This window comes from Leuciscus leuciscus, assembly GCF_965113295.1.
Source record: "Leuciscus leuciscus genome assembly, chromosome: 15".
Taxonomy (NCBI): Eukaryota; Metazoa; Chordata; class Actinopteri; order Cypriniformes; family Leuciscidae; genus Leuciscus; species Leuciscus leuciscus.
The window spans coordinates 2,274,208-2,287,505 of NC_138739.1; the positions used below are offsets into that span (position 1 = coordinate 2,274,208).

The 13,298-nt window shown below is 42.1% G+C and overlaps 1 protein-coding gene across 5 annotated transcripts in view; it reads right to left on the reverse strand.

Moving 5' to 3' along the window:
• Positions 1 to 132: 132 nt before the first annotated feature.
• The window catches only part of rbbp5 (retinoblastoma binding protein 5), a 17,511-nt gene continuing 4,345 nt past the window's right edge, over positions 133 to 13,298 (reverse strand). For 2 of the 5 annotated variants that reach the window (XM_082138727.1, XM_082138731.1), the window contains 10 exons: positions 12,783 to 12,945; positions 12,584 to 12,693; positions 10,869 to 10,991; positions 10,499 to 10,652; positions 9,410 to 9,481; positions 8,341 to 8,458; positions 7,893 to 7,962; positions 3,967 to 4,211; positions 1,799 to 1,945; positions 133 to 517 (listed from right to left, as the gene is read on the reverse strand). In XM_082138727.1, coding sequence (XP_081994853.1) covers positions 465 to 517; positions 1,799 to 1,945; positions 3,967 to 4,211; positions 7,893 to 7,962; positions 8,341 to 8,458; positions 9,410 to 9,481; positions 10,499 to 10,652; positions 10,869 to 10,991; positions 12,584 to 12,693; positions 12,783 to 12,945 — 1,255 coding nt within the window. In that variant the 3' untranslated portion in view covers positions 133 to 464. The remainder of the gene's footprint in view (positions 518 to 1,798; positions 1,946 to 3,966; positions 4,212 to 7,892; positions 7,963 to 8,340; positions 8,459 to 9,409; positions 9,482 to 10,498; positions 10,653 to 10,868; positions 10,992 to 12,583; positions 12,694 to 12,782; positions 12,946 to 13,298) is intronic. The other 3 variants (XM_082138729.1, XM_082138730.1, XM_082138728.1) reach the window with 3 other exon arrangements.

Here is a 13,298-nt window from a genome sequence, read left to right on the forward strand (position 1 = left end):
AACTGGATTTAACAACATGAACAAAAATTTCTAAACTAAAAAATAAACAAAAACATTCGCGAAATGCGAACAAGGCTGATTTATGTTCTTGAACATTTGCATCAAAAAACATCATACACAGAAACCACAGTCTCAAAAAACAAACTGGTTTAATATGTATATAAAAAAAAAACACGACCAGTCTAAGGATCTCACAGAAAAAAACAAAACAAATATATCCGACTGAGTATATGACCCAACTAGTGCTTAAACACAGAGACAGATCGATCTACTCTAAGTAAAAATACATGCTTCCCTCTTCTTATCACTCTATAAGCGAGGAAAACGCAGCAGACGGGCTTCAAACTGTGGCGTTGTTGAGCCGTAACGTCCTTCTGTAATAACGAAACTCAATTCCAGTCCGTAGAGTTCATATAAAAGAGCGGCCTCATTCATCCACACAGACAGGGGGCGCCGGTGTCCAATCAGTCCAGTCCCTGCACCTCATGCGGCTTGTACACCGACGAAACAAGATTTCCTGAAAGAACAGCATTCGTTTGGTTAAATTTAACATCTAAACATGTCAAATTAACACTTGTATCAATAAAAACGCATCCTTCAGGTCAACGTAAAGGCCCGAAGAGCGAAGCGACAAAGCAATGCAAAACTGCACCAAAACTAAAGCTCATATTGATCCATTTATGGGGGAAATTTGCATATATTAAATCGCAAGCGAATCGTTCATGTGCTACAAGATACGAACAATCTGAACATTAAAAAAATGCTTGGTTAAAATAAAGCTGGAATAATTAGATGAAAAGCGTAGAAATGTTTCCTTCGCTACTAAGCGAATTTTTATTTATTTTTTTCGTAAAAATGAAAACTAATAAAAAGAAAAAGAATACTATAATAGTATATAAATAAAACTAAAATATCATTGCTGGGTAATCCAATTCACGAACATATGACTCTTTTGAATTGATTCTTTCAAAACGACTCATGAATCACTGCAATGATTGTTTTTCAAATCTGAATCATTCACAGTTAAAGATTCACTTTCAAATCTGAATCATTCACAGTTAAAGATTCACTTTCAAATCTGAATCATTCACAGTTAAAGATTCACATTCAAATCTGAATCATTCACAGTTAAAGATTCACTTTCAAAGCAAATGTTCGTGGTGATAAAAACAGCGTTACAAATTACAGAATAAATAAAATATTGTTTCATGGGAACGAATCATGGAAATTATTCATTCTGTCGCGGTGAAAATTCACGCTGAAGAGATTAAACGATATGAACAAACAAAAGCGATGTTAATATAAAAATGCGAAATTTCGCAAATTACATTTAAAATTTATATTGCGAATGTCAAAATAAACAGAATTAATTATATGCACAAACAAAAATGGACATTTAAATACACATTTAAAACGGTATGATAATATTAACAATAATGTGAAATTATAGGATGAAATACTAAATGTATTTTGCGAAAAGCAATAAAACTATTATTACAAAAAATAAGGTAAAATTTCATGTTAAAAACACTTTTCCGTAGTAATATCAATATCAGTCTGGTTTTTGTTTAGCATCTAGTTTGGACGAATTATTCGGCGAGTTTTAGTACGTCACAGTGTTGCATCATGGGAATGATTGGGTCAAATTAGACCTGAAGCATTCGATCGCACACACATGCGTTACTGTGTAAACAGCACAGGGCTCAGAGCAGGAAGGACAGGAAGGCAAGCAGGAAGTAGATGCGGCCAATCACAGCTGAGCTCAAGCCGCGGGTCAAAGGTCGCAGCGGGGTCTTACCTGGCGTCCCCAGCCCCTCTGCTCTGTCCCGGCAGACTTTGGGTCTGAACGGAGAGTCTTTGTCTTTACCTTTAGATCCCTTGGGTCGCCCCGCCGCCTTCTTCTTCGACTTACTGTCGCCCTTCACGCCCAGTAAGGGATGAACCTCTGAGAGAAACACAAAGGTCAGAGGTCAGAGGCGTGGACTGATGGAGAGCAGAAGCAGAGGATCTGACACTCACTAGTGCTCACAAAGCGGTTTCCACGGTAACGAGTGTACACAAAAACGTTTTCCCTGGTAACGGCTGAACACAAAGCGGTTTCCACGGTAACGGCTGAACACAAAGCGGTTTCTCCGGTAATGGCTGAACACAAATCGGTTTCCACGGTAACGGCTGAACACAAAGCGGTTTCTCCGGTAACGGCTGAACACAAAGTGGTTTCCACGGTAACGGCTGAACACAAAGCGGTTTCCACGGTAACGGCTGAACACAAAGCGGTTTCTCCGGTAATGGCTGAACACAAATCGGTTTCCACGGTAACGGCTGAACACAAAGTGGTTTCCACGGTAACGGCTGAACACAAAGTGGTTTCTCCGGTAATGGCTGAACACAAAGCGGTTTCCACGGTAACGGCTGAACACAAAGCGGTTTCTCCGGTAATGGCTGAACACAAATCGGTTTCCACGGTAACGGCTGAACACAAAGCGGTTTCTCCGGTAACGGCTGAACACAAAGTGGTTTCCACGGTAACGGCTGAACACAAAGTGGTTTCTCCGGTAATGGCTGAACACAAATCGGTTTCCACGGTAACGGCTGAACACAAAGCGGTTTCTCCGGTAACGGCTGAACACAAAGTGGTTTCCACGGTAACGGCTGAACACAAATCGGTTTCCACGGTAACGGCTGAACACAAAGTGGTTTCTCCGACACAAATCGGTTTCCACGGTAACGGCTGAACACAAAGCGGTTTCTCCGGTAACGGCTGAACACAAAGTGGTTTCCACGGTAACGGCTGAACACAAAGCGGTTTCTCCGGTAATGGCTGAACACAAATCGGTTTCCACGGTAACGGCTGAACACAAAGTGGTTTCTCCGGTAACGGCTGAACACAAAGTGGTTTCCACGGTAACGGCTGAACACAAATCGGTTTCCACGGTAACGGCTGAACACAAAGTGGTTTCACCGGTAACGGCTGAACACAAAGTGGTTTCCGCGGTAACGGCTGAACACAAACCAGCAACGCTCATAAACACTGCTTTATCAGGAAAGTTGAAATGAAAATAACAATCGAAACTTCCATCGTTCCCTTCAAAGATACATTCATATAAGAACACCCGCGCCGCGTTTCGACTGTGAAACGTGCAGTGCTCATGTTTATTCAGCGATGTCAAAGACTTTTGGAAAATCTATTTGTGGCGGGCTGTGTTGATATTGTGAACCAATGTTTGGGAAACACTGTAATTTGACAGCTATCAATTATAGTTTAACCTCTCCATCTTCACTGTCACAGTAACACACACACATCTGAGCATCACCAGTAAACAGTCAAAGACCCTCTCAAACAGTGTCGCGCCGCGTTCCCAACGCTAGTCAAAGGGGTCATCGGATGCTAAATGAGCTTTTATATGGTGTTTGCATATAAATGTGTCTGCAGTGTGTGGACACAGCCACCATTCAATGAAGAAAATCCATTCACCTTTTTTTATCCTCAAAAAGCCTAAACACTCTCAATAATCAAGCCGTTTGGATTTTCTGAGCATCATGCTCCGCCCACGACCGCTGACAGACTGTCCCGTATTAGCATATTTCCTGTATTAGCATATTTCCGCCCTCTGCCATTTGTATACTGTCCGCCAAGGCATCACTTTAGTGTCTTGTGTCGATGGTATGGTAGTTGCTCATTATCATTAGAGACATGCACCGAAACGGGTCGCTGTGGACTGAGCTGTTTTTGAGGAGATAAAAAGGTGTTGTTTTACACAAACATTGATGAATTTTAACCAAAGTAGGTTACAAACTTTACATGAAGACCCTAAAGACTCATACCAACTTGTGGAAAATGGGCATCCGATGACCCCTTTAAAGCGACATACACAGGTATTGAGGTATACTAAAAATTCATATCATAACATAAATAACCACTGGTATTCGGTATGAACAGGAATAGCGTGCAGCACTAGCGCTCACCGTCGCTCGGGACGCCCTGCAGCTCGATGGTGGTGGTGCGGATCTTCTTCTTGGGCGGCGCTCCGTCTGCCGACGGCTGCCGTTGTTTCTTGTCCGTGGGGCCGCTGTGCGCGGAGCCGTCGTCAGGCGTAGCGGTCTGACCCGCGGCTTCGGGAGGAGGGCCGAACGGGTTCTCCTCAGGGTCCTCAACCTCCGGAGCGATGGGCAGATACAGCAGCGCTTTATAGTCCTCCAGCTCCTCGTCACTGCAAACACCAACACCAGTCGCCGTTAAACACGGCTAGCGAGGCTAACCGCCAACTCATGAAGCGGACATTACATTTCAGATGCAATGCACTGCGAGAAATAGTTGTGGTCAAAGACTGTATTACAAGTTAAGTTCAGCGAATTACATTTCAAATGTACTTTTTCAAACTTAAACATTATGAACAGACAAAAAAAACATTTGTAACTATGATATTCAAAATAATGTGAAGTTTAAAAACTGGATTATACAATGAGCACCAAAAATGTAAAAACAAAAAGAGATACACTTTTAAAACTTTATGATTATATATATATAAAAAGCAAAATCATTGGACGAAGTTTAAAATTGATTTTGAAAAGTCCAAATAAACTTGATTAAATAATAGAAAAAAAAAGAACAACAAAAACATATGTAACTATGATAATATTAAAAATAATACGAAATTGAGCGAATTACATTTTAAAAATATTTTGCAAATGTCAAAATAAACTATTAAAAATGAACAAACAAAAACATCAAAACTAAAAAATTTACAAAAAAGTAAAATTATCATAAAATTAAAAATAACTTACATTTTGGCGAATTATGTTTAAAAGTATTTTGCGAATGTTAAAATAAACTAGATTCAACAAAAACACATTTGAGATGATATTTAAAAAATACAAATGTTATATTTAAGAAAATGGTGAATGTTAAAATAAAGTAGAAGTAAAAAAAACAACATTTTAAACTGTGATAATATTAAAAATAATGTACATTTTTGCTAATTATATTTTAAAAAGTATTTTTAAATACAAAACATTAATAAAAATATAATTAAAAAACATTAGTAACTATAATATTTAAAATAAAGCAAAAGTTATCTAATAACATTTAAAATTTATATTGTGGATTCCAAAAAGTGAATTAAGGATTATGAACAAACACACACATTAAAATCTAGAGAACAAACAGCAGAACTACAGTGAACATCGTCCCTGGAGTGTTTAACATCATTAACTACTGTCGAGTGTGTTTCCTGTCCTCACAGGAAATGACACGTCAGAACTCATGTGATGTTTAATAGAGACAGAGCCCATTTAGGCCACGCCCACACCGGGGGGGGGAAACAATCCGTACGTCTCCATTGACTCTGTATTGAGTGAAGCTGCCTCCTCCTCGTCATTTATGACTTATAACAAACACAAAACAGTGTTTAAAAGCTGCTGTGTGACGAGGTGTACAGCAAACAAGCTAAACAACCCAGAAATAAGTGTTTATAAGCCGTCGACCCCAAAAAACGAGCGTTTAAAGACACAAAAGTGGAGACAGGCGATTGAGAGAGAGAGCAGCGTGTCGTATTACTCTGAGAACAAACGTAATAATAGCTTATCTTACTGAAAAATAATATATAAAACTGACATTTGGATATTTGACTTACCAGTGACTATATTTTACTTCACACATAGTGGATTTTTAGTGCATACTGAGTGTCAGGATCCCACAGTTTATCCAATCATTCCATAGTTTTTTGGGGTCGACATCTTATAAACACGTATTTCTGGGTTGTTTCGCTTGTTTGCTGTACTCCTCGTCACACAGCAGCTTTTAGACACTGTTTTGTGTTTTGCTATAAGTCATAAATGACGAGGAGGAGGCAGCTTCACTCAATACAGATATACAGCAGAGAGGGGCGGGGTTTAGACTCAATGTGGGCGTCGCTCTGTCTCTATATAAGCAGAGAGGGGCGGGGTTTAGACTCACTGTGGACGTCACTCTGTCTCTATACAAGCAGAGAGGGGCGGGGTTTAGACTCACTGTGGGCGTCGCTCTGTCGCTATATAAGCAGAGAGGGGTTGGGTTTAGACTCGCTGTGGGCAGAGCTCTGTCTCTATATAAGCAGAGAGGGGCGGGGTTTAGACTCGCTGTGGGCGGAGCTCTGTCTCTATATAAGCAGAGAGGGGTTGGGTTTAGACTCGCTGTGGGCGGAGCTCTGTCTCTATATAAGCAGAGAGGGGCGGGGTTTAGACTCACTGTGGGCGTCACTCTGTCTCTATACAAGCAGAGAGGGGTTGGGTTTAGACTCGCTGTGGGCAGAGCTCTGTCTCTATATAAGCAGAGAGGGGCGGGGTTTAGACTCGCTGTGGGCAGAGCTCTGTCTCTATATAAGCAGAGAGGGGCGGGGTTTAGACTCAATGTGGGCGTCGCTCTGTCTCTATATAAGCAGAGAGGGGTGGGGTTTAGACTCAATGTGGGCGTCGCTCTGTCTCTATATAAGCAGAGAGGGGCGGGGTTTAGACTCACTGTGGACGTCACTCTGTCTCTATACAAGCAGAGAGGGGCGGGGTTTAGACTCACTGTGGGCGTCGCTCTGTCGCTATATAAGCAGAGAGGGGTTGGGTTTAGACTCGCTGTGGGCAGAGCTCTGTCTCTATATAAGCAGAGAGGGGCGGGGTTTAGACTCGCTGTGGGCGGAGCTCTGTCTCTATATAAGCAGAGAGGGGTTGGGTTTAGACTCGCTGTGGGCGGAGCTCTGTCTCTATATAAGCAGAGAGGGGCGGGGTTTAGACTCACTGTGGGCGTCACTCTGTCTCTATACAAGCAGAGAGGGGTTGGGTTTAGACTCGCTGTGGGCAGAGCTCTGTCTCTATATAAGCAGAGAGGGGCGGGGTTTAGACTCGCTGTGGGCAGAGCTCTGTCTCTATATAAGCAGAGAGGGGCGGGGTTTAGACTCGCTGTGGGCAGAGCTCTGTCTCTATATAAGCAGAGAGGGGCGGGGTTTAGACTCACTGTGGGCGTCGCTCTGTCGCTATATAAGCAGAGAGGGGTTGGGTTTAGACTCACTGTGGGCGTCGCTCTGTCTCTATATAAGCAGAGAGGGGCGGGGTTTAGACTCGCTGTGGGCAGAGCTCTGTCTCTATATAAGCAGAGAGGGGCAGGGTTTAGACTCGCTGTGGGCGGAGCTCTGTCTCTATATAAGCAGAGAGGGGCAGGGTTTAGACTCGCTGTGGGCGGAGCTCTGTCTCTATATACAGCAGAGAGGGGCGGGGTTTAGACACTGTGGGTGTCGCTCTGTCTCTATATAAAGCAGAGAGGGGCGGGGTTTAGACTCACTGTGGGCGTCGCTCTGTCTATATACAGCAGAGAGGGGAGGGGTTTAGACTCACTGTGGGCGTCACTCTGTCTCTATACAAGCAGAGAGGGGTGGGGTTTAGACTCGCTGTGGGCAGAGCTCTGTCTCTATATAAGCACAGAGGGGCGGGGTTAAGACTCGCTGTGGGCGGAGCTCTGTCTCTATATAAGCAGAGAGGGGCGGGGTTAAGACTCGCTGTGGGCGGAGCTCTGTCTCTATATAAGCAGAGAGGGGCAGGGTTTAGACTCGCTGTGGGCGGAGCTCTGTCTCTATAAACAGCAGAGAGGGGCAGGGATTAGACTCGCTGTGGGCGTCGCTCTGTCTCTATATACAGCAGAGAGGGGCGGGGTTTAGACTCACTGTGGGCGTCGCTCTGTCTCTATATAAGCAGAGAGGGGCGGGGTTTAGACTCACTGTGGGCGTCACTCTGTCTCTCTATACAAGCAGAGAGGGGCGGGGTTTAGACTCACTGTGGGCGGAGCTTGATACAGAGGGTAACAGTTGTGTCGTTCACTGACTTGGATTACGTCAGATTTACTGTACAGGTCATTAGTGAGTGTTTCTGACCTGCTGCAGAAAGCCTGGATGGGGTCGACCGACGTGACGTCCACCTCCTCATCCTCTGCGGCGTCGGCTCCTGACACACACACACACACACACACACACACGGTCAGTGTCATCTCGGAATCAACATGCACCAATGCTACATTTTTCTAAATGTCATAATCATTTGTTAACACACAAGTATTCATTACTTCAATGAGCTCAATGTTTCTGCATTAAAATATTACATTGTTTAAATTAGTATATTTTTCGCTAACTGTGATTTTGTAAATGTACATTTCTGAAATGCATAACTCCGACATCACCTCTGATATCAGATCACTGTAAACTGTAATGTTGACTCATGCACTTTCTGTAAAGCTGCTTTGAAATGATGTGTATTGTGGAAAGCGCTATACAAATAAATGAATTGAATCTTCATCAGTGTGTGTGTGTGTGTGTGTGTGTGTACCTGTCTGTTCCGGTTCACTCTTGTCCTCGTCCTCGATGTCAAACTCAGACTCTCTCTCCTCATACTCCACGTTCTCGTCCAGCTCTTTAAAGTCCGGTGCAAACGCGCTCCAGTTCTCCTACACACACACACACACACACACACACACACACACACACACACACACAGTCAGCTTCCTACTGTCGACATAGGCCACACCCTAACAAGTGTGCGAGTTTAGATTGTTCGTATACTAGTGGTCAGCTGATACATCACCCGAGCATTTTTTTATTATCGGCAGTAGCCGTTTTCTGAAGCAGGACTTTTATTTTGACGCACAGGAGCTCTCCGTCTTCAGTAGTTTACTGTCTTTGTTTAACTACTCTGTCTAAATGAATCCTGTGCATTTGCACAGAGGCACTGTCAAAAAAGTTCTGCCGTTGTCAAAATAAAAGTCCAATAAAAGTTCTGGCACTGTCAAATTTATATATTTTCCAAATAATAATTTCTAATTTAGTAAATATGTAACATAAATATAAATGTAATAGCAGTAATTGTTAGGCATGTGTTATTTACTATGTTACTAAATTAAATAGCCTGATTCTCACATGTAAAAACAAAAACACATTCAAAACTTTATGGTAATATTAAAAAACAATGCAAAATTGTACTAATTATATAAACCACACTGGTGGTGGTTGAGGAGAGATCCCCTGATATGATTGTAAAGCGCTTTGGGTGTACAGTAGTACATATGAAAGAGCTATATAAATGCCTCATTCATTCATTCATATACAGTATTTAAAATGTATTTTGCAAACATTAAAATAAACGGGATTAATCAAGATTAAAAAAAAACCAAAATTAAAGAAAAATTCATTTCAAACAGTTTGATGATACTAAAAATAATGCGTAATTTAGCAAATTATATTTCATATTTATTTAGCGAATGTCAAAATAAACTGGATTAATTAATTTGAACAAAGGAAAATGTAAAAAAAAAATAAAAAAAACGAAACACATTTGAAACTGTATAATAAAAATAATGCAGAATTTAACCAATCATGAACCAATCAGAATGATTCCTCACCACTTGGTTCTGAGCCCATATGGAGACCACACCGCTGGAGATGGAGGCGATGATGGGCCGCACGGGATGCCACTGTAAACACACACACACACACACACACACACACACACACAGTGTTCAGTGTCGTCCCACACTAGGGGCTTTCTCACTGAATCTAGGTCTATGAGTCTAGGAACTAGCCACCAGGGTGTTTCTCCGAGAACTAATGGTTCCCATAGGAACGTTTTCCTGGATGCGTTCGCAGCGCCAGTAGGAACTCTGAAGGTGACGTAAGCCGCGCTTGTTGTTGGGACTTTTATTTTGAAAGCGCTGAGAACGCCTGAACACACAGTGCTCACATTCTCCGTGTTCATTAGTTTACAATCTGTCTAACAGTCCTGTCTAATACATCATTAGATAGAAGTGTTATACATAGACAGTGATGAAGAGTTATTAGCGTATGTCGTGTGTTTGATGTCCAGTGTTGCTGAGCAGAAATACATAATCATGTTTCTCTTGGTCTCCTCAAAGTTGAGCTGGATTTTCTCCTCAGTGTAAAGATTAAGAGCTTCATCTAGCACTGTTTTACATGTTCGTAGAGTTAGTTTCTGGAGTAAATATATAGGCTATAATCTGTGTGTTTAAATGGCGGATGCTGGTGTTTCGCGTGCGTTCGGCCAATCAGCGAACACTAACGTCACGGATAGTCCCTATAGTTCTGGTTTAGTGAACTAAACTGGTTTCGTTCGTGAACGTCATGGCAACGTAAAACACACAGTACCTCACGCGGGAAACACTGAACGTAACGCGTAAATGCGCGTAACTAACGATAATCATACAAGCTAGTGCGCATAGGCCACGAAGTGTTGGCGGAATAACACATTAGCGGAGCGGAGGGCATAAGATGCAATTTTCAAGGATCTGTGTCTGTGTGTGTGTGTGTGTGTGTGTGTGTGTGTGTGTGTGTGTTCATTCTCAAACACTTGAATTGTTTTTTTTAGATTCACAAACTTTCAAGGACCCCTGGGAACCCTGTGTGTGTGTGTGTGTGATGAACACATGGTCACACACACACTGTGTCCTGCATGACCTCTGACCCCGGTGTCTCACCGCTACATCCAGCAGCAGTTCCCCCCGCGTGCCGTGCAGGATCTTCACCAGGTTCCCGATGCTCTTCTCCCAGATGTAGAGCGCGTGCTGACGGGCCGATCCCGCCACGATGTACTCGCCGTCGCCAGAGAAGCAGCAGCGCTTCCACGGAGTCCTGTGGGCAGAGAGACGTCAGCGCACACACACACACACACACACGCACGCACGCACGCACGCACGCACACACTCACACACTTACTCACACACTCACACACTCACACACACACACACACACACTCACACACTCACACACTCACACACTCACACACACTCACACACACTCACACACACTCACACACACTCACACACACACTCACACACACACACACACCTGTTGACGAGGTCCTGCAGCTTCTGCATGGGCTCTGGTTCTCCGTCTCTGCCACAGGTCAGGATCTCTCGGCCGTCGTACACACGGATGATGCGGTCCGCCGTGTTGATGAGGAAACAGCTGCTGACAGCAGGATCACGCATCACTCATCACACACCAGTTTAACCAACTCAAATATATATTTATGGTAAAAAGAAAAATATAGTCATGGTAAATGAGGACTAATTCTTATTCTATATTTTATGTATTTTAATTAAACGTATTAAATCACTAACAATAATATTATAAGTAACTAATATAATAATAAAAATAATAGTCGGACATTCTTTAGTATTTTTTATTTGATCTTTTTTAACTTTTATTGATAAAAATAAATATTTTTGCATCATTTATTAATTTTTTTATTATTATTATTATATAATATTATGTTTTATTATTAGTTTCAATTGATAATGAATGAACCTTCCTGTGAATTTGCACAGAGGTGCTGTCAAAATAAAAGTCAGTGCGCTGTCAAAATAAAAGTCTGCCCTCTCAAAATAAAAGTCTGTAAGCTGTCAAAATAAAAGTCTGTGCACTATCAAAAAAAGTCTAAGCTATCAAAATAAAAGTCAGTGTGCTTTAAACAATAAAAGTCTGTAAGCTGTCAAAATAAAAGTCAGTGTGCTTTAAACAATAAAAGTCTGTAAGCTGTCAAAATAAAAGTCTGTGCCCTGTCAAAATAAAAGTCTGTGCCCTGTCAAAATAAAAGTCTGTGCACTATCAAAATAAAAGTCTGTGCCCTGTCAAAATAAAAGTCTGCGCACTATCAAAAAAAGTCTGTAAGCTATCAAAATAAAAGTCTGTAAGCTGTCAAAATAAAAGTCTGTGCCCTGTCAAAATAAAAGTCTGTGCCCTGTCAAAATAAAAGTCTGTGCCCTGTCAAAATAAAAGTCTGTGCACTATCAAAAAAAGTCTGTAAGCTATCAAAATAAAAGTCAGTGTGCTTTAAACAATTAAAGTCTGTAAGCTGTCAAAATAAAAGTCTGTGCCCTGTCAAAATAAAAGTCTGTGCCCTGTCAAAATAAAAGTCTGTGCACTATCAAAAAAAAGTCTGTAAGCTATCAAAATAAAACTCTGTGTGCTTTAAAAAATAAAAGTCTGTAAGCTGTCAAAATAAAAGTCTGTGTGCTTTAAAAAATAAAAGTCTGTGCCCTGTTAAAATAAAAGTCTGTAAGCTGTCAAAATAAAAGTCTGTGCGCTTTTTCAAAAAAAAAATGTGCGCTGTCAAAAAAAGTTCAGACGCTGTCAAAGTAAAAGTCCAGACACTGATAATGAAAAAAAAAAAAAGTGAAAGTGACACGTGACGGCCAAGTATGGTAACCCATACTTGGAATTTGACCTCTGCATTTAACCCATCCAAGTTAATGCACACACATTAGGAGCAGAGTAGTGAGTAGTTAACGCACACACACTACAAACATGGATACACACACCCAGAGCAGCGGGCAGCCTTTGTGTGGCGCCCGGGGAGCGATTAGGGGTTAGGTGCCTTGCTCAAGGCACCTCAGTCATTTCCCACCGGTTCTGGAATCGAACCAGCAACCTTTGGGTTACCAGTTCAACTCCCTAACCACTAGGCCATGACTGCCCCCTAATGAATGCACCTTCACACAGTTAGTACACTATTATACACTACTAATGGTTTTGAGAGCTGTGAGTGTGTGACCTCTGACCTGCCCTTGCGTGCAAACTCGATGGATTTGATGGCGGTGGTGTTGCTGGTTCCCGTTGTCACCCGGAACGAGGCCACCAGGTCCTGTGTGTCGGTGTTGAGCACCAGAATCTGCAACAGACAAACACGTCAAGCTCTCACTCATCAACACATCAACACACACACACACACACACACATGCACACACAGTGACCGCTGACCTTCCCCTTGGCGTTCCCAGTATAGATGTATTCCCCGCGCCGGTCGAAGGCCGCCACCACGTTCAGATCCGAGTCGTCGTCGACGGGCAGAACCACGTGTTTGGAGTCGGACAGCGTGAGCAGGACCGGCGCAGACTTCATCGGACACACCAGCACTTTATCCCTGAAACACACACACGTCATACACTGTAAAAAAAAAAGTATTTTTTGGTGAAAAGCGAAGCTGCCAAAGTCCTAATATGGCGCTGACGTCTTGCGCTGATCTGGGACCTGATTCTGCGCAGTAGCAAAGCTAACTTTATCTGGACAATAACTTTATTCTAGATCTGCTGTAAAGCCTAAACAATTAGGCTTTATCACTGTAAAGCTGCTGTGAAACAGTCTATTTTTATTTCTATCTTTTTATAGCATCAAATAACTAATTAAGACCAAACTTATTTAAAAAAAAATGAACACTTAAACTTCACTTTAAGTTAAAGTTGAAAATAATAGTTTGGCATAATTTTTTTATATTTT